General features: G+C 41.0%; 1 protein-coding gene across 2 annotated transcripts in view; it reads right to left on the reverse strand.

Annotated features, from left to right (window-relative positions):
• The window catches only part of dlc1 (DLC1 Rho GTPase activating protein), a 78,486-nt gene that overhangs the window by 47,141 nt on the left and 8,625 nt on the right, over nucleotides 1-22,720 (reverse strand). The window contains exons 3-5 of one of the 2 annotated variants that reach the window (XM_080463398.1): nucleotides 22,563-22,697; nucleotides 21,954-22,058; nucleotides 8,127-8,160 (exon numbers count right to left, since the gene is read on the reverse strand). In XM_080463398.1, coding sequence (XP_080319524.1) covers nucleotides 8,127-8,160; nucleotides 21,954-22,058; nucleotides 22,563-22,697 — 274 coding nt within the window. The remainder of the gene's footprint in view (nucleotides 1-8,126; nucleotides 8,161-21,953; nucleotides 22,059-22,562; nucleotides 22,698-22,720) is intronic. The other variant, XM_080463399.1, reaches the window with a different exon arrangement.

Genomic DNA, 22,720 nt, shown 5'->3' on the forward strand with positions numbered 1-22,720 from the left:
GGTAATGTATCTGTTTAGGATTGATTAAACAATCACTACTCTTTGGAATCCTTAAGAACGCTTGAAAAATAGACACGGTTAATGTTCCATTGTAAGATATAATTACTAGTTTAGAAAATCACAAAACAATAGTGCACCTTACATTAAATTCAAATTCTTACATTCAACATATTTCCATTATATTTCAGGTTTTATCAAGTTGAAGACAGAAGACAGAAAAACAAGGACATGTGAGGCTAATTGGTCCACATTGGCAAAGATGCATTCAGAATGCTTGTATATTGACAATACAATATAATGACACCAACTTCTTGGAGCTTTGTTTTGCTTCAGTCTGACTGCTTCTGTTTGAGGGTTTTCAACATTGTTATTCTGAACTTTGGTAAACCCAAACTTACTATCCACCACTCCAAGGCATATTTAGCAACATGGATAAAACACATGGCAGATCACCACTACTCTTAACTTACAAAACTCTTACTACAAAAATATGACTCTACATTGTTAAACTCGGGTTAAAAAAAACACAACTTAAAACTGAAAATCTGGTTGAAATCCTGAATGCACATGTGTTTAGATGGATGAAAAATCAACAAAAATTGCTGTATATGATTCAAACCTGGCTATACAACTAATATATTTCTGAAAAATCAATGAATAAAACAACTAACTAACTGTTTCTGGGGTTTGGTGCTTAGTAGTAGTAATATAGCAGGTAACCAGCTAAAGTAACGGTGTGTATATATATATATAAAGCTTGTTCCTCACTCCTCACACTAATATACACTACTGCAAAACAGACTTTTAAGACACATGCTGCTATGAATACATGTTGTTACTCATTACCTGAGTGTGTGCCTGTCTTTGTGCTGTGCGGGACGTGCTGTTCACACAGCCCATTACATTCCACACTGCGGTCACACTTGAGAAAATCAGCCAGTCCTGCTGACTGCTTTAACAAGTAAAGGTAACGTGCTTATTGCAGTGTGCTGATAGCATTGTGCTCATCACAGCCAATTGACTTTATGGTCTCAGCAGGTTTGCTGAGACTGATAAGGCAGGATTCCCGCGCTTTTACTTTTCACAATCCTTGACTTTCATGCTGATTCAGCAGAAGCATGACCTCTTGAACCGCATTGATAATGAGGGTTAGGATGTCACACAAGGAAGCCAAACATACCTAAAAGGTATCATATTTCCCTAACTTTTTCAAACAACACTGTTTTCATATGAGATCGCATGCTGCAACTCAGACGCTTATATGCAAAACATCTGATTCAGTATTTGCATCTCAGCAGCATATCAGTGTACTTTCTCTCTCTGCCTCCCATATACCTGTGATAAGGGGGCAAAACACAGACTGTGACCTGGATACGAGGGTAAAATGTTTTCAAGGGAGGAGGACAAGTGAAAACAATGGTGTTCTCATACCTCAGGAAGGAACGTCTTGCCAAATGCCCCCTATCTGTCAAACAAAAAGACGGCATGCCAGGACTGCATACCTATAACGGCGTCCATAAAGCAGAAGGAGGAGACAGTTACCTGCCAACACATTGACCCAGATATGAAAACACGGGGGCGGGGGTTAGGGAAGTTGGGAGGTGGTCTGGGAGGACTTCAAACAGTGTATATAAACAGTGTGTGAGGGTCTACCATCAAACTGATTGACAAAAACAATGAACTGTGTGATTCTTTACAGCAATGCCAAAAAATGTGTCGGTGAGTGGAAGCATGTATGTGTGGGTGTGCCCAAGTGTGACTACAATTGTGTGTACATCCCTTTGATGTGGCCATCTGCTTGAGGTCTTATTCTGTTATCAACCTTACACTCCTTCACACAGTCTGCCCTACTTTCCTGTAACTCCTGTCTCACTATTTGATACCTCCAAATTCCAGTGTTGTTGTGCAAAGGTAACAAAAAAAGGTTCTTCAAGCAGGTGATTAAACCACCTGACACTTCAAGATATCACATCTCAAAATAATCCACATCTAGTTTACTTTAACATCGGCTGTCTGAGTTTCTCCTACATATTGTTGATGATGATGATGATGATGATCTCTCCCTGAGAAGCAGATAAGGAGAATAAACCAGTGACAGATTCTGCTGAGCCAGGACTGATTCATTAGCCTGGGGACAACTCAAGTATTTGTCTTTGGAACATTTACAATGTCCCAGTTAACCATGAAAAGGTCTTAGTGTATGATCTCACGTGACAAATACGTTCAAGGGGATATAAATCTGAGGTGAAATGATAACAGTCTAAGTCTAAGCAGGAAAGGATTTCCTGATTCTTCAGGTACCTCCCAACACATCCTGTTTATGATAATGTAAACTAATCAGTGGGTAGTTGTGGTACAAGTCCAGCCAAAAATATGAAGAACAGAGTGGTGTGTTCAAGAACACCAATTTCATTCCCCACTGGCAGACAAAACCTGCAAACAATATGACCATTTGAATGAATCCAAAACGAAGGAACGCACTGCTTTTTACGAGGGGATATAAAAATATTAAGGAAACTTGACATCAACTGATGGCTCAGCCTACTTGGTAGTCCTTGTTTTTATGTGGCCCATCAAAAAAAGAAAAAAAAAAAGTTGTTTATTTGGTTGTTGTTTTTTAAGGCACTTGTGATGCATACCACTATAATGTTTTTAGAACTCAATTGCAAGTTTCTGTCAACTATCAAATGTTAGCAACTTTTAAAGACATAGAGTGAATGTGAAGGATTTAGTGAAACAATTATTTTATTCTCCTGAAGTCAAGGTAAAACATATTGTTTAAGGATACAGTTCGAAGGGGCCGTTTCCCTTTGAGCTGCAAAAACAGCTCGTTTCTTTTACTCTGTGATTAAAAAAAAGATTGGACAGAAACAAATCAAATCAGGCTACAAGAAAAAAAGCACTAATTGCATTTTTGTATAATTTCACGGCAGCTTTACGATACTACAAAAACACACCGGTTTTAACTGAGCTTCTTTATTTATAGTCAAATAGTTAAATCTACTCTTATCAGTAATACCTAGAATCCACAGGCAGGACGCTCCAGCTTGGTGTGAGTGTCACAATATGGTGAGTTTCATTGTCATCTGTGTGTGAGTTTCTAAATGATTGTGTGAACAAATAGGTGAATTTTACTGATTCTATAAAGACTGTTGAGACTGGTGAAGGGGTGATTTAGTTTTTTAAGGAAAGTCAATTTAGAAGTACATTGGTGGACTAGGTTGGGAAACACTGACGGCAGATTCAATATGCAAATAAAAGCGATCATAGATAGGATGATATATATATTTTAGAGCTCAAAGGCCAATAAATTACAGAGAAAACCTTCAGAAAGCTAAAGACTCGTGACTCAATGTCTGTTTAGACTTCTTTCTTTAGGACGAGATAGACTTTTGCTGTTGTAACTCAGGGAGCAAAAACTAAAGTTCCTGTTGTAAATTCCCCTTCATGCGGCGGTTTCCTGTGCAGGGCAGTGCAGCAAAGGAGATGGAAACCCAAAGAAACAACTCTCAAAACATGCAAAGCAATGAGCCATGACTCAAGAGAGAACCAGGAATACTTTTGCTTTAGAAATGACTTTTCAGTCTTTGGAAATGTATTTCTGGAACAGAGGAACACTTACAGGATGGTTCAAGAGGAAATGTGAGGAAACAGAAATCTCCAACATTTCCAAACTTTCTCAGTTTTAAAATGTACCAGTCTTCTCCCAAGGCGGAAAGATCTGAATCATTTATTCATATGATGAACGGACCGAACTGCACCTGTAGATGTACTCAGAAGTGTAAAATATAGGTTGGATGGACTCCAATTTGTTATATTACCAGCCTCCACACAGGAAGCTAGGGAGAGTGTGTCGAATGGTGGGGGGAGGAAGGGCTAGTCAGGAGGGGAAGACATGAGGCTGGCCTAGACAGACAGGGCAGGCCAGGAATGTGACCTTGCACAAACACAGTGACTCCTGTACGGCAATGGGCTGGCAGCAACAAAACGGGAGGAGGAGACTCAATCAAAGAGCAGGAATAAGTTGCAGAAAAACAAACATCGCTCATGAGCTATTATTGACTTGGCTACGGGCTGAAGGGGCTTCATTACATCTGTCAGAGCAACTCCTCAGGTCAGAGTGATGCCCTAGAAGGGTGCTTTGCTGCAGAGAGGTAATTCAAGTGTCAAAAAATGAGACAAGCCAGTCATCGAGTGTGAATGCTAAACGTGTTTCTCTGTGAGACTCTCTAAAAACTGGAGTGAAAATGTGCCAATTTTTGAAAGCTGGGACTGTGGATCATTAAAGCCGAGATGCTCAGTCAGAGGATTTGAAGAAAAATATTGATTCTTTGACAGCATCTGTGCTCTCTGGACTTTGTTTGCCTTGGGTGAAAAATCTGGCAGCAAAATCAGACATGTAGGCTCACAACTCTTCTCCTGTATCCTGTACAGTGATGAATATACATGAATACTGAGTGCTAAGAGACAATCAGTGTCGGTATAATGTCTGTACCCTAAATTCAAAACTAGAACAAGCTGGTGATTGATTGGCTTAGCCTGGAAGTTTAAGTTAAATTACACTTACACAATGAAGACAAATATAAAAGACAAGGACGGCAGCACAAATGACTCTAATTGAACATTGTGTGATAAAGCCAACTCTTTTCAGAGGTGAACAATGGTCAGACGCTTGCATCATTTACAATAGAGATTTTTAGATGTGTAATATTATGGTGATTAATTCTGGGATACCCAGAGGTCAGTGTTGAGGCCAACTGCTTCCAAAAATGGCCCAAATTCCAGTAAAACAATGAGGTACATAAAGGGTGAGGGAGAGAAAGGGAAACTTACACAGAAACGATGAGGCCACTGGTTCACAGGAACCATTGACTCTTAAATGTCTGAGAGCTCCTCCCACACAGGATTTCACTGAGGGTGCGAAACCACATCTCGTTTCCTCCGCTTTCCTTCCCTCCTCCCACAGCCAGGGCGAGAGAGGCGATCAAGGAGTCCAGGTAAAAGGTCAGGCTTTAACCCTGCTGCTGGTTGGATGCCCATCATTGTGTTCTCTATCCCCACTGCTTTATATTTAGATCAGCAAGGCACAGCGGGGTGCCGCAAACCTCAACTACCACCACGAAAAAAAGAACAACTATTCTTAGAATTGGGAATCTGTAAAGTGGAGTGTTGACAAGTTTCAGTAAGGGTGAGAAGGAGTCTCTTGCACAACTATTCTTAAACGGTTGTGTTCTGTGTACATAAGTGGAAATGTTGATGTGCTGATACTAAAAAATTCTAGTATTTGGCACAAAGCCTGTGTTATATGGTGTCACAATAATTCAATCTTTTAACATCTGGCTTACTCAGCCAGAGAGTAGTGATTGATTGTTACGATTAGGAGCTTGGGGCCTCTCTGTGTCAAGGCTGGATGCTGCACCTATGCTGTTTTTTTCATTCCTGCCTGTTCAAAGACATCCTGTATGTATTGGGTGAATAGGTGTCTCTAGAGCCTAGGTGTGAATCAATGTAAGCGTCTCCCTGTGTTTCCCCACATGATTGACTGGTGGCTTACTCTTTCGCACATTGCAAGGTGGAACTGGCTCCAGTACCATTGGTCATCGTTTCACATCCTTTCAATCAATTTAAGTCAAAAAGACATTTTGAAATGGTACAGTAAAAAGATAAAGGTACAGTATGGAATATGTGATATGCATTTTGGTATTTTGAGAACAGAAACACAAATGTGTTTACCCTTTTTTAATTTAATGAATTTGAAAAGTAGATTTTTTTTCTGATGCTGCATTAACTGTTACAGCCATTTAAGAAGTTACTATAAAATTAAACGTTGTAGTAATTTGAAAAGGTATACTCATATTGAGATCTAAAGAGAATTATAGTCATGTCAGTGAGCAGCCACACTAAATATGTCTCAGTGGAAGACATTTGAAAAAGCCAATCCTGTAATTAAGTCACCACAGATGAGAGCATTTGGAAATTACACAAACCACTGTCTTCTATGGTGATTTGTCTCATCCTGTTCTTTATTGTTTTCCCTCACATGACAAGAATAGGATACAAGGTCAGAAATACACACTCACATCCCCTGAAGACACAAGCAGGCTGGTTGTGAAGCTTGAATTATCGACGTGTAGAGTAAATCTACTCAGTAACTACACTAGCTGTTTCCACTATAACAAAGAAAGCGCTGTTGTCCAATCCAGTAAAACAGCCAATGAAAGATCTACTCAAATGTGGAGCCACTCGAGATGTTATTGAAATGTAATGTGTCTTATTAGTTTGTTGTTGTTTTTTTTTAATGACATTGCATGAACTATACCCAACTGAGAATGTGGCAAGATTGTGACATGCGATGTTGCGGTCTTATATGGTATGCAGTGAGGTATGACTTATTCCATTCCAATGTATGATAGGTACACTGCAGGATCATTAAATGTCAGGCTGGGACTTGAATTGTTGGCATTGGAACTGCAGCAGAAGGAACACCATTTTTGTGCACTACACAGCCTTGAGACTGACCACTCACTGAGGTACCCCCAGCACTGCAGGGGGGTCATCAAGCCTGCCATTACAGAATGCAGACAGTGGGAACTTCTGGCTGACTGCTGGTGTGCTTCCGTTGTCACGCAGATAGTAAAATTAACCATGAATGAACCGTCTTTAATGGCGGGGCACCAGGAGCCTTCGGGCGATGGCGCGTGATGTAACACTGTCACAAATGTGTCATTCCCAGGGGCTAAAACGGTGGCAATACAGAGAGAACTTTGAAGTGTCACAATGAACACTGGGCTTTGTGCTCCACCAAAAACCTCCGCCAACTCTCCTTGTCCCCCCCCTCCCCCCCCCCCACCCCACCCCACCCACCGTCCCACTGCAGGGTTCTGGGTTCCATCACAGAGACGCAGACATGGAGGTTACATAACTTGCTTACCGGGAGTCCAACTGATTGAAATGAAGAAAAATGACCAAGAAAGCTTGACCTTTTGAAGTCAGCAGTGCATTTTTTTTAGCATTAAGTTTAGCGTTTAGCCACCTTGTAAAACCAGATGAGGAAAAGCCTTCTTTTTTCTTTTTTACAAAAGGTACCACTCATATATGCACATAACATACACAAACACACACTCAAGGCCAAGCACGCTGACAACTTCTGCACATTTCCCATGAAAGGTTTCCCGACTGTGGCAGTAATTAGAGGCACAGACTGAGTGAGAGCATGAGTGAGGACTCCCATCAGGATCTGAGACAGCAGGGGACAATATGAAAGCCTCATCCCCACGTCCAACCACCTCTCTGGTATTGTTTACGGGCAGGCTGACGACACGGGGGGGGTGTTTAATGAACAGAGCTTCCCCGCCGCCTGTCTGAAAGTAGGTCTGTCCATCCATAGTTTCCTGATGACCCTGCGCATTATCAGCAGACTGCTGACAGAGAGGCCGGAGCCAGAATGGAGGCAGCAGTCATTACAGATTGAGTCTGCTCTTCAGATCAATTCATAAAAGTGTACAAAGTGGATGGCAGCATGCATTCAAAGAAACCACCAAACAAAGGAGCCTATTCACCATAATACAGTCATGGAGACGTTGCAAATTAAATGGCAAATGTCACTTGTGTAAAATATTCATATGTACAAGGTTTTATATTAGGAAATATTTGAAAATTTTCCATTCAGATGATTTATGCTAAAGTTGCTATACTTTGGCTTACTGGATTTTCTATTTATTTATTTAGGTTTTTTTTGTGTACAGAGGAGGGTGAATGAGGGCAAAAGGTAAAAATGAGGGAAGAGTTCAAACGTTATGCACACCAGACTCGACATCCAGTCTGGCTCGTATCTTTCAAAGGCGACAGGCTTGATGTTTGAGCAGATGAGTCTCGGATCTTATCTCCGTCACCAACCCGTTCCCACCCCCTCAATAACTCATCTGATGTGTCGCCAGCCAGTTATCAATCATACGCTGTCACAAAATCTCCTCATTTGACACTAGTCAACCCCCACCCCCCACAATGTCTCATATGACAAAACAATAAGAACAAAAAGGGAAATGATTCCGCTAACGTCAAGATTCTGATCTCACCTCCGATAAACAAATTGCATATATGGGGGTGAAAAAATACCAAGGACTTACCAGCTTTTTCTTTTTCAGGAACAACCGAGGTGCTCTGTGAAAGAGAGGAGAATGACAGATTAGATTGGGGATAGTTGTGTTATGAAGCATATCCCTAACGTTTGATGTCATGCAGTGATTCACACTCAGACAGGAAAATACAGATTTATTTTGAGGGGGGAAAAGCCTGGTCAGATCCAATAACCAACCAATTTTGAAAGACACCGAGCATTGACATTGCCCTCACTGACTACATATAATCTCTTTGTATACTTTTCTTATTGACCAGTATACGTGTTCTTCTATTATTCTAAATCTGGATGTACAACAAGAAAAACAAGTTTTTTTGTTGATATTTGTCATTTTCTGTTAGCTGATGGGTGTTCTGACTGTAATTCAAGCTTGTCATTACTCAGAAAGCCGGACTTATCTTGGAGGATCCTTATTATCCAATTCCTTCTCAGAATACCGTCATCTATTACAGAAAATGCAGCATATAGTTACACCAAAATGACAATAAAAAAAAGAAAAAAACCTGTTGAGACAAGGAATGCTGTTGCGACAACCGTACACATAGTTTTCTGATGTGCAGAAGTTTTAATAACTGCTCATAGCAGATAAGAAACCCACCAGAGATTTCTGCACAAATATCCCATCATTACAGGTCTGAGAGCACAGCACATTCTCCAATGAGTCACTGTTGATTCAGCTCTTGCGTAGATAGTCTGGATAGGCATTACCGACTGAATCATAACAGGGTTTGTAGCTATAGTAGATTCTCATCGCTCTGATTACTTAATATTTCCTTCTTTGGGTTTGTTGTAGGTTTTTAGAAATATACTACAGCATCAACACAAAGTTTTCAAGAAAAATAGAGTGTATGTGATGCGTGCGTGCGAGCGTGCGTGTGCGCATATGTGTGTGTCTGTTGGAATGCAGAGGTCTTCCTTGTGGCTGACTTTTGACCTCAGGGTCTTTGGCTGATCTCCACACCCTGATCTGTTTTAATCCACACTCTCCTCGAACAGATCAGACCAAGCTAAAAAAAGAAAAGAAAAAAAAAGAGACACTTATTAAAAAAATATGTGTTCGTCAATATAATTTAAATTCTTTCCTCTCATATTTCCATTAAGGGAAAACCTGACCTATGTCTATTTTTGCCTCAAGCATATTTGAACCATTTCGCAGTCTTGTGGTCCGACGACTTCATCCTCGACACTTCACGCTTTGAGTGCAGCAAAAGTGTCTACAATGACAGTCTGAGTTGAAGGCTGTGTTCACACTTGTGGTGTGGTTGTATGATTCTGACCAAAGTTACATAAAAGGAACATTTGTGCTCTTGTCTGGTGTGGCTGGCACTCACACTGGCATGCCTGACGTTAAACCCAAAAGATGTGAAGGGAACAAATGCACAACAGCTGTCAAGGCATACAATCTGCAAGATGACTTCCACGATTTCCACAGCAAGGCAATGCGCTGGCTGAGTGTACGCCATTGATGTGGGATCCTCATGATGATAGTTCCACCAACTAAGACCTCATCGGCATCCTAAAATATGTATAAAGAAGTTACAAAAGCAGCAGTGATCCCTCCGTTGCAATTTTTAAGTCAGAACTGCTAAGAGAATCTGTATTTGGTCCGTTTAAGCATTTTTGGTCAGAGTAGTTTAGTTTGACTCGAAGTGGATTTAATAGCTGCTTTTTAAAAGAGATTGACAGTGAAAAACACCCACAACTGGTTGTCGTATCTGAACCACAAAAATAAAAAAAGGTCTTTGTCAGAGAAGAAATACCCACAGTCAACAAGTGTCAGTGGCGCTCTCGGGGTTAGAACAGTGGGCCTGTTGGGTTTTGATCCACTCATCATAAATCCCACTGAGAGCTGTGCCGAAAAGACATCTGGTGTAAAACTTGTGCCGGATTGATTATACAGATCACAGTCCACTGCGCTGACCTTGAAAGGGAGTGTCGTAAGACAATCACCATCATTTGATTTATACCAGACAGCATTGGCTTTTTATTGGTTTGCCATCAACAATGCAGCCTAACAAATAGCAGCAGGCCACTTTCGTTAAAGATTAGCAGCACAGCACCAAATATATCAAGTCATAGAAATTCTTATCGGTATTGTACGGATGCCATCGAACGCATTACCAATCAGTGCTAATGTTCAAGAATTGGATCAGGAATTCAAGTGTCTCAACAAATGAAATCTTAAATATTGATGTTTTCTTTTGTTTAATGCAACATCATGTGTCCCTTCGAACCATTAGTCTGATTATTTCATGCATTGGTTAACAGTATATTGGGCTCAATCACCTCAGCTTGGCACAGGAAATAAAGCATGAATAAAACCTTTTTTATTAAAGCCATTTTTCCTAAAGGCATCCACACGCTCCCTACGTCCTTCTTTACATCCTCTGGTATCTACCGCGTCTTTGACATTTACTGTTTAGGAAACGCCAGTGTACTCTCCGTTAACACTTGTGCTGCAAGTTTATATGTGCTCACACAGTATTTTCTAATCTTAACATTTTCACAAGAATTGTTTTTGCCTATCAGAAACATTTTCAGTACACACACTTTGTAATGATTTTGGAAATGGGGTAATAACTCAGAGAAGCATTATAAACACCCCACTGTGGATATCTGTGATTTTTTGGGGACTATCCCAGTGAGACAGAAAATCTTGCAACAAGGTAATTTCTCATTTTTCGTGATAAGCACAAAGCAGCTTCTCTAACTTTCTCTTTCACAGTCAGATAGACACTATACAAATAAAGACCATGAATTATACATCTCTTGCCTCTCAAAAATCAAGAGAGCCTTTATATTTTACAATGAGTCACCACAAGTATGATATGGTCTGGAGAGAAGGAACACAATGGCTGCTCTCACACACGAGTTTGTTTTCGTGAACATGCTGGCTGATTAACGCAGGATAAATGTGATGTCTTGGTCTTATCTGCTTTTCTTGAGAATTTTTTAGGTGCCTGTGGGTGAGCTGTCTGCACACACATACCTAATCTGAAAAACCACACAATTTCACCTCTGGAGTCCTATCTGAGGCATGTTTTTATCTAGCATGTGAGCATGTATTTACACATTGTGCATGCTAAGACAGCACTGAATCACCTAACAGGTCATATTTCAGTGGCGACATCCCTCTGTGGACTAATAGCATCGCAATGTACTTCTGATTAATGACCTAAAAAACACACCAGGGAGAAGACAAGACTCCTACACACTCCTCTTTCACTAAATCACCGGCACAAACAGAACAGCAGCAAAGAGGAGAAATCACAGAGAGAGATATTCAGTCCTGTTTCAGCTGTTCAACTTTGCTTGTTCAGTCACAGTGTAGTTGACTGCATTCGTAATAATACCTCTGCCGGGAGAATATTTGGTGTATTGTATTACCATGGGCCAAAAAGTGAAAGAAACACCAGCTAATTTGCATAATTGACCAAGAAATTGATATTGAAAATAGATGAAGTGCATCAAACACTGAGTCTTTTTATCAATAAGAACCGTGATTACCAATGGAAGTCGCTTGAAGTGGGGCAGCCGAGAGCTTCAGCAGGGTCGTAGGAAAGTAATAAACAGTACTTGATGGTGCATTTTACTGCTCCAGCTTACATGATACGCATGAGTGTACACACACACACCAATGTGACGGCTGCGTTGCAAAGTGCTCCCAATGGGAGAAACTTGGAATTCAGTGTCTTTCCCAGGAACACTTCGACACATGGACACGACAAGATTGGGAATTCAACCAACAATCTTTGACCACCATAGCTGCTGGAGCAAATGATGTCTAAATAAAACATTTTTAGAACATAATTTTAGTGGACGAAATTAAAGTTTTGTGGGGTGACTGTGGGTCAGTTGGTAGTGGCTTTTTTCTCAATTGGAATGTTGCCAGTTTAATTCCCCATCTGTCTATATGTTAAACTTTCTTTCATCAACACTGTATTTATTATGTTTCTTTGTAAAGCACTGTAAATTGCCTTGTGGTGCAATATAAATATATTTGCCCTGCCTTGCCGTGAACCCCCGAATTACTCCCAATGAATGGACTGAGCGCCTTGCGGCTGCCGTCATTGGTGTGCAAATGTGTGCATTAATGGATGAATGTGATCAACATTGTAAAGCACTATGAGGGGTGTTAAATCAGTGGCAAGGCACTATATAAGTGTACTCAATTTACTATTTACTATTTTCTTAAACATCAAAAAAGCGTAACTGTTACGGAAGTTTCTGAAAATATGAATAGAATTTATCGATATTTGAAAGTGACGTATAGCTAGCACATTAAGAATTATGTTTTGTATCACTTAAGCATCAAAACAACCATTAACAGAAACAAATTATGATGGAAAAATCTTCAAAAGTGTTGCATTCAACCAAAAATTACAACTTGGCATTAGAGGCAGCATGTGCATTAGGGGTTGGGAGGATGAGAGAGCTTAATGTGATGTAGGTGTGTTTTTATATACTATTATGTTATGTTTAAAGAGCATCATTGCAGATTTCTTTCTATAGACTCTCATACAAAAATTTCAAAAAAACTGTCCGTCTGTATTGTCATCTATATCTACAAATTTCCAGAAAAAAAAAAAGCCGACCTAAAAGAATAGAATCATTATGGGAGGTCTGAGTGAGTTCTCTGCTTAGCACTAACTAGACATTTCTGTTCACCTTTCCTATTGTGTAAACACCACACCACGGGTTCCTGTCAATGACCCATGAAGTCACTCGCACATAGTGTAAATCTCACCTCCACATAATCTTGTGTTTTCCCTCATAATAGCAATTACAGAGGAATAAATCTGAGTGAGAGACCACAGAGAATAAGAAGAATGTGAGTGACTGGGTACCAGTCAGTAACACTGTTTTCATAGCACCACGGCCACATATTTTCTTGATGTTTGCCTCCGCTGCCCTTGGCATGCCACAGTGCAGGTTGTCCCAGTGTGGGGCTGTTCGGATCCCGTCAAGTGTCCACTGGGAAACGCCGTCTGCACAGCACAAGCGTCAGCTGCCTCATTTACTGCCACTAATTTACTGGAAGTGGGTTGTGTTGGGGCACAGGGGGTATGGTATGTGCTTGTGTGTGTGTGTGTGTGTGTGTGTGTGTGTGTGTGTGTGTGTGTGTGTGTGTGTGTGTGTGTGTGTGTGTGTGTGTGTGTGTGTGTGTGTGTGTGTGTCGTGGCCTGCAAGTGTTTGTGCCTGCATGATTTCTCACTGTAGGGTTATTATTGTCATTTCCTGTAGCAAGCACTTAAGCAAAGTGGTTTCCTCACAACTCATTTATTTTAGTAAGATACTCCACAAAACTTGTAGTAAAACTTTGAAGTCTATTTCAGCTACATATTTGACTTTGAAATCTGCGGAAATTTAAGTTTTTCACTCCTGAGCTGTTGCACTGGTCGAGGGAGTGTTAAAGGCTGACAATGAAAAACACAAAGAAAGTGTAATTTACTGGAATTATTTGTGAAATTTTAATGCAAGTGTTAAATATTGTTTGATCCATTACTTTAAGAAGTTATACGAGTTATACATTTTGACAGCATGTCACCTGCAGACAAAATCATCAAGATAAAGAAGTTGGTCTTGTCTTACAAAGGCAAATATTGAAAAAGGTGATTGGACTTTGAGCAATGTTGCTATACCACATAACTCTCTGACTGACCAACGTAATGATGCAATGTTTGGAAGTGCAATCCTGTACTACATGATCACTTTCCTTATGTGATCACTTTCCTTAACTCATGCTTTCAAAAGTGGTGATTGTCAAATATGTACTTGAGTTCAAGATCCAGCACAAGTCACAAATACTTCTTGCAGTGATCGATGCTGTGTTGTGTGCCGCTGCACGCACACACACACACACACACACACACACACACACACACACACACACACACACACACACACACACACACACACACACACACACACACACACACACACACACGTTGTTGGTGTACGTTAGTTGAATATGTTAAGCGAGCCACTGACATGTGGCTCTTGCACAACAAACTCAAACAGTCCACCAGACATGTTTCAACCCCACGGCCTGCCTCTCATCCCCATCCCCCCTTCAGCACTGCAGCTGCGGAGTGTGTGTGTGTGTGTGTGTGTGTGTGTGTGTGTGTGTGTGTGTGTGTGTGTGTGCGTGTGTGTGTGTGTGTGTGTGTGTGTGTGTGTGTGTGTGTGTGTGTGTGTGTGTGTGTGTGACCACCCATGGTCTGCACTGGCCAAGGATTAGGGGGCTCAGTCTAACCCAAACCTTTCTCCCCGCCACTTAAGGCAAATGGCTAAATTGGTGCAGATGGCTTATGGTCAGGTAAGCTCGCGTCTCTGGCACAAGATGTATAAGGTAACTGTGCAGTGTAGAGCAGAGAGACGTGTGTGAGTGTACGTGCACACCCGTTCAAGAACCTTTGGAGATGTTATCTGGAGCTCATTTTTTGTTTTTGACTGCCATGAATGTGCTCTTTCTGCCCTGCATTTACAAAGGAATTTATTTTCCATGCTCTGTCGACCCAAGAGTGCACGTGTGCGGGGAAACGTGGGAAACAATTTCATTTTCGCCTTCTCCTTGAGGGAAGGTCTAAGCACACCCCCACCACACCCCCGCCACACCATTTACAAACCCTTCAGAGTTTCTTCCTTGCATCCCCTTTCCACATTTTAATCATCTCCATATGTCACAGTTGGAGTGTGTCAACAGGAAGTGATGCGATGACTTGGTGTAATGATGCATTGGAACATTTCCTGCTGAAAAAGGTGTATTAGTATCCAGATGTTGGATTTTACAGCTATTTGAAAAGCAAACAACTCAGCAAACTTGAGTCCTTCAAAATGTCTTCAGTAACAAATTTTGACATTCTGTGCAACACTAGATGTTATCCGGCTAATGATTTTACCTTACACACTTTGACAGATGCGCACAGGCAGAAAAACACACTGGTTTCATTGCTCAACCTTGAGCCATGAGTTATGTTGTGTAGCGATGTCAACACAGACTGACAACAGAGGCTGAGATGCAAACCAAATCAACAGGCCTCTAGTTTCCGGCCGTGTCTGGAGGGCTTTAGCGCTGGACCCCCGGAGCAAACACACTGAACCGTTGACTGGCTCCTGGAATCCATGACGAGACAATAATTTTACTTTTCTGACCACAAAACTCTTCCTCTCAAAGAAAAAACTGAATAGAACTTACGAATTTGCACTTCAGTCAAGCGCATCATGTGTGCCAGCGTGAATTAAATATGTGGGAAAAGATTATCTTTTCACTGTAGAAGGGTTGAGACTGTGCAACAGAAACAAGATTGACTGTTAGTTTCTCTGAAAGAGTCAAGTTGTTTTACTTCAAATAATTGTCCCAAAAAATTATTTAAAGTTTTTTGGGTGGATTTGTGCTGGCAAAAGAAAAGGATTACACAGTTAAAACAGTCAACATATATCTAAATTGAGACTTTCACATTGTCAATAATTAAAAAGACATAACAAAGTATGTCAATACTGTCATAAAGTTAAATATATCACATTTTAGACAATTTAAACCTGAGCTTGACAAAGTAGAGAAACTAGCAGAGACGACTACATGATGACCAGTAGTAGCCTACAGTATAATAAAATGGATTCTCCTTACATAAAAAAAACACCTCCAATAGAATGATTCAGTAAAAATCCCCAATTGGAAAGACAAAACCACCTTGAGAAGTTATTTGACCTTCAATATAAGCAACATATGAACAGAAGGCCAAATAGAGCCAAATAAAGGCGACATGCAGGATCAATGTGCTCTGTAAACACAGGACTGTTTTTGAATTTTTTTTGTTTTACAACTGCAGAATCCAGCAGCTACACAAGTTGGATGAGAAGTTTAAAAAGGACTTATTGAACCACACTAAACAATTGTCCTCACTCTGACGCCATCTCTGTACACACTGAGACTAAATGCGTCACCTGTTCCCGCTCACCAAGTTGAATTTGTGGCTTAAGGAGCAGAGGTAACAGGGATAAGCTTTACGATCCTAACTGCACTAACAATGCAAGCCTGTGGATTAGCCGCTGACATTTTTTGGGGGAGAAAGCATGGAGTGGGTTAACAAGAGGGATTAGACAGCCTTCCGTATAAGAGAGTGGCGGCTCCATAGCGGCACTGTGGCAGAAATACAGACTTACTGACCTGCCAGACGGACCAGTCGGCCAGACTTTGCCGGGTCACTGTTTTGTAACGTTACTGAATATCCTTCCTGTTTACGCTCCACTTTAGAGGGCACTACGTTGAGTAAAAGCAGGTCAGTGAAGTCCTGGATGTTTGATGCCTAAACTAATCATCGTTCAGGTACAGTTTCAAATGCTGCAATAACATGTTTGGCTATAAACACAAAACAAACCTCCCTCAGTGTGAATACCACATTCCAAGGGAAAAAGAAGTGAGGGCAGAGATGATGAATTGACTAAAACACTCAAGAGACGTAATAAAACTCCCAAGGCAACACTTTCAAAACAGAAAAAAAAAAAAAAATGTGAGCACATACTCAAGCTAAAATTAATCCCAATTAAAACCACAAACCACCATCTGACTAAGTTTGAATTGCACCTGGCTGTACAGTGCATTCCTCTGTGCAAGTGTGTGCATCTCAATGTTTCTGAGAGTGCATTCATTTTGTTTGTTCAGTGATTTATGGCACTTCATTATCAGCAGGCTGCAGGGGTGTTTCCAGATGCCTGCGTTTTCCAGTCGTCCTTAAGATTTACTGTCAACAAATACCATCATCTTGCAGCTATTCTCTGTGCTTTTTACTGTCTAACTTTGGATGTGTCTCACTTCTTTGACTCGCTTCAGCACCATCAGCCGGTACTCATTAGCACCAACACAGCCAAGTGACGTGTCAGAGTTGGGTGAAAAAAATTTGACTCACTGAAGTTCTCTCACTCTCAAAACATATGGAGGCAATAAATTACATTGGTTGTTGAGCTGATATGATTAGGAATCGTCCCATGGCTTGTTTTGAAAGTTGCCATCAAGAAAATGGGTGGAAACGAGGTTTATGAGAGACATATAAAAACGTTAAATCAAAACAACCCGTACTGTGGAACAATCTAGGTGTAATTAATTTTGACAAAATGTTCAGCATGCACACAGTCTGATGCATGAGGACAATGCCGATAATGCCGATAAATCTAATGATGCATGGTGAGGCTGCCCCGTTTGTTTTTTCACAAGATGTTATCTTTAGATGAGACGCTCCCACAGATGTGATAAAGTGTATTAATGCAGTGCGCCTCCTCTGTTAAACTACTTCACGCAGCGGTGATAGCCTTGAATCGACAGGAAAAACAAGATTTCCTTGTGGGGGTTGAGGAGGAGTTCATTTTCCACATCCTGTCCCAAACATAAGCCTTTTCTTTTTTCTTACCCTCTTTTAGTAAACCACAGTGGGCCTGTGTTTGTCCCCTCGTTACAGCTGTGCTCAGCGGAGGAGAGACCTTGGGGACAATGACACTACACAAAGCTGTGAGCGTGGCCATGACCAGAGCCACTGCTGGCAGCCCTCGTCAGGCTAAATGCTGGTTGGTTTCAAACTCACTAAACTCATTATGGCCTACTACTGTCATGTAAGCCAAATAAGTGGGAGGGTTGGAGGCAAACATAATTACACCTGTTCCACATTGTGTTGACTATCAACCAAGGACATGAATGAGAAAGCGTAGGGAGAAAAATCAATGAGGGGGACCAGAAAAAGTAGTAGCAAAGTGAGATTCTGTCTGACTGGGGCATGTAGAAGGTGTGGTTTGGACGAAGGATGTTTGGGGACTGTGAGGCTGCCAGTCCGGAACATGGAGGAAGGACAGAGCAGAGATCTGCTCGTGACCTTAGCACGCAAACCACAGCGCTCCTATTGTCCACAAAGCAAACAGATAAAAACCTATATGTTCATACATGATGTCCTGACAGGTAATGAAGCCTTTCCGTCTTTGTGGAATAAAAATATCTCTCAATCAATCATCTCCCTCCCTAAAAAAGGAACCCTGATATGGAAATATATTGGAAATGTGGCACTTTCGTGTATTCACTGGCAGTTAAACCCCTGCAGGAGGTTATGGACACTCTATTTGGAGTAATGTTTCTGGGGAGACAGACGACAGACTCAAACACAGGGTCAAAGGTTTCCCTGCTATGTACTGTTGACCAAAGACAACTAGGCTGAGGTTCTGGTGTAGGGCAGCACCTTCCCTGTTACCACATGCATGACACGTAAAACACCCCGGTGCTGAATTTAACAAGGCGGCCACGCACTTTGAATTCCCCACAGATCTAAAATGAAGCTGATGTTAAAAAGTCTTACTGGTGGGAACACTTAGCAAAGAAGGTGACTGATATGTTGTTTCCGACTGTAACATTCAGAGGAAGGTGGTCAGGGGTCAGCGGTCTCCACCCGCCTCTGTGGCTGGGCACTTCCTCTGCAGCTACGACGCTCTAAAAATAGAGTTGCGTAACAATTATCTTTCATACTGTGCATAATTCAATTTCATCACTATTGATTGCACCAATAAACAAATTCATAATGTCTTCCCTAACAGCCATGATGAGCAAATTTACTGAACTTTGTTATTGAGTAGAAAAAGGAAAACTTTCTATTGGCAATAATATTCAAAACTGTTTATAAGAGGTATTTGCTTTAGTTATATGTTTGGGAAAAATGGAAAGCATTGTGAAACGAGGAAATATTTTGGGTTTCTATTGTCTTAGTCAATTGTAATCTATAAAGCAAACAGTTAAACAAAAAAGGACATTGGATGTTGAAAGCATCAATATATATTAATCTATCAGATCTGATCCTATCAGATGAGTGGGACAGCTGCATCACCATGGATCATTAGAAAAAAAGGTGTTTATAGTAAAATGGAAAAAAAAAAAGCAAATGTACTGAAAAAAATAACTCATGCATGTTGGGCGATGCGACCAAATAAAGGCCACCTGCTGCAACACAACAACACAGGCCAAACAACAGTGCGAGACACCTGCTTCACAAAGCAGATAATAGAAACCTGCCAACAAAAACACACATGGTAAAGAATAGCAGCTCCAGTTTAAGAAAAAAAAAAAAAAAACACCTGCTGTGGCACAACATCCGCTACATGTTAGCCCCACACTCCATGTAAGACAAACAACCACCTGCTGAAGGCTAACAATAGAACACCAGCTCGGCCAGATACGAGCCAAGAATGTATTCACATGAACCCAATGTCTTGTCCGCAGAGAGCAAATGATAGGCGACGCGCCAAGCGAGTGTCTTCTCATCACAGACGTCCACAGCCACATACCACCACTTCACATTTATCCTGGTTACATAAAAGCCCGGGACAGCGTGAGAGTGGGTTTGGTACAATCACAGCAAAGTGCTACACTGACCGTCAGGGGGTGTCACTGAAAGAGCAATAAAAACGACAGTTACAGTACCGCCGGCATCCTTCAGCACAGGAAGGAAGGAATTCACATGCAAAATGAAAAATATCTCAGCCTCTATGTAAAACTTATGTCGATAAGTATAAGTATAAGTTTATTATCATGACCAATCATACACATATATATATATTTAAAAAAAAGATTAACTAATACAGTAGATATGTAATAAATATAAACTGTATGGAAGTATCTGTTAAAAATGAAATTATAGGATATGGAATGATACCATTTTCAGATCATTTTTGAGATGCACCTATAGATGAATGACACACTCCTTATGCTATTCAAAACATTTCAGATGCAAAGTACCTTCACCAATATGTTGCTTCTTTCAGATGATCCCATGTTCAAATACACACCTGGAATCCTGACAAGTCACTGTCAATAACGCTCTCGTGCTATTTATCTGACTATTTCACAGACAGTGTTGAACTCCAGCTGGCCCACCTACGTCTCATATTCTGACTGTGGACAGTATAATTTCAAGTGAAGCCCTTATCCTTATGTTTAAGTGAGTCACGCGCCCCATCAGCTGGCTAAAGACTCGTGTTGTTTGCTGTATCCTGTGGCAACTTGCAAATTCATCCCTGAGAGCGTTCACATTAAACACACTCATGGTTACATATGCAAATATTAGCAAAAGGTTTAAATGATTTGCTGTGTGCAAAATGGAAAGCGTGTGCACTTTACCATCTGTTCTTTTTTCCCACTTTTATTTGTTTGCTTTTTAAATGACCCCGCAAAGCCTTTGGCTGTTCGAACATCTTTGTACAGAGACCCTACAAGGTGTATCCTCATCTTACTGTTTTAAACTTTTAAGTGTCAATCTTTCAATTTAACATTATACAGATATCTTTCAATGACGTCTGTGATACAGCGGCTTGTCAGTTTTTGCCCTTGTAGCAATGTTTCAGAGAAGTTTCATTTACATACGATCTTAATTTAGATATCATTTGTTTGCAGTTTCAATCTACTGATAATTTGTCAGCTGTACAAAAACTGTTTGATTAATCAAAGTCCACATAAAACGAGCATCACCATACAGGATAAAATGTTGCCACTACATACTACCGCTCCCAGTTTATAGATTCGATCGATGGAATCACTGGAATCATTGCGCCACAAAAAGTAAATTATTGAAGTTGCATTTCATATTCTCAGTCCATGTCATAAAACCTGACAGACAGCCTAGTTGAACTCAGAGTTTACCCTGACCCTGCTTCTTCTCTGCATCATTCAAGGGATCTGTATTGTTGGGCTAAAAAGATTAAGTGGGCGTCACAACATTTTAAGTTTGAAAGGGGTCAGCAGTCCCCTGCGACTATTAACTACTGACAATCCCATTCACAGAGTCATCATCTGGTTGGTCTCAATCAATCACCCTGCGGGGCCTCCACTGTAAAAAGCCTCCTATTAGGAGCAGTGAAAGCACTGTTTACCCAAGCTTAGCGAGTTACCTTGGGTTACTGCAGGAATGGAAGTTGTGGAAACAGTGGACCAAAGACATAATACACCACACATCATTGATTAGGTTGATCCATTTCTCTTAAATTAGCCATGAGCTCTTTCAATCTTGTGTGACTGCAGAAGTGTTCGGATGTGCAACAGCTCACACAAATACCGGCATGGCGCTGCACCAGATAGCGGAGAGATGTCAGAATATATTTTGTCAACAAATGGGATTGCCTCACACTGGAAACCTGAGAAATATTCCATTTATATTAGTCATTGTGCCTCAAAGACCAAATATCAGGATTTATTTGTAAAAACCTGCTTTGACGGGGTAATGGCAAAGCATGGTGGACGAAATCATTAAATGAGCAAGCAAGAGCTTTAAAGACACATGTCTCACATGAAGCGTGCCCCCCCCCCCCCCCCTTTATTTTCTCCGTCTTGGCTTTTCACCTCGCAGACCCCCCTCCTGACCCTTTTGTTGGAGTGAAGGGGTCTAGTTCTTTGGAACCAGCTAATTATAGAGTTTTAACGTCAGCTTGGCTAAGCCCTTAGAGCTGCAAGACATTCCTATAATGGGTCGATTCAATTGGTACGCAAGCATGTCTGTTTATGGGCCATCCATGAAAAGGTTTCCTGCATCCTCTGAAACAAACTTTAATTCAGTGGGTTTCAAAGTGTGAGACTGGTGAGTTTGGGGGCGCAGCAGTCGAAGGAAAATTGGGGGATCATTTGGGATCAAGAGGATGCCTTTTCATAGTTTTTCTGGTGTGTGTGTTTGAGAAAACATCCTGTAACAACTTTAATCCATCTTCTTTAAATAACCTCTATTTCAAAAATGTGTAGCTATGTGTGTGGAGATTTGCTATTTATGCACGCTGGCCTAACACAGAGCTCCACACTTACCCCAGTCTTGAGTTTTGCCCCCAGGGATGATGTCGAGCCTGATGGGGCGGCAGAGGGGTGTGGGTTTGTTGGCGACGCTTCTGGCAGAGAGCCAACATCGAATTCCTGCCAAAGTGAAAAACCAAAATCACCAATGTAGTCCTCTGTTATACAAATGTTGCTTTGCAGGAGACATAACCTTTCACAAGTGGTAAAACGAATAAAGTACATTTCTGAATAAAGTTGTTGAATTTAGAGTAAATTAATTCCTTAATCGAAATCAGAGTGATTCGGGGTCTTCTTCAGGGTGGCTCACAGTTTAAAAGACATGTACATTAGAACAACAGGTGACTCTAAATTGCCCATGGTGTAAGTATTTCAGGGTGATTCTCTCTCTTGGTTCGCCCTATAAACAGGTGGCATGTTCAGTTCAAACTCTATTTAAGCAAACGCCATTTGCTTAATGTCAGCTGACAGATGCTCCGACCACCCCTTGAATGAAGAACATATTGGAAGTGGGAAGATGGAGTGTGAACAAAGACTTCTGTAGTTTTTTGTTTTTTTTAAATATATATAAAGTAGAAGAAACTGTCAGACTCCAGCAAAGATTTTGTTGTTGTTTTTTTTTACCAGGGGGTGCCTTCGATGAGGGGTGGGAGTGCTGCCCATAGAAGAGGTGGCACTGAGGGCATTCTCAATTTCCTGGTCAAGTTGGTCCAGCTTCATCAGCAGCAGCACCATTGAGTCCAGACGAGCATGCTCACGCTGAATAAAATCACACACAACAA

Source organism: Lipophrys pholis, assembly GCF_963383615.2.
Source record: "Lipophrys pholis genome assembly, chromosome: 5".
NCBI lineage: Eukaryota > Metazoa > Chordata > Actinopteri > Blenniiformes > Blenniidae > Lipophrys > Lipophrys pholis.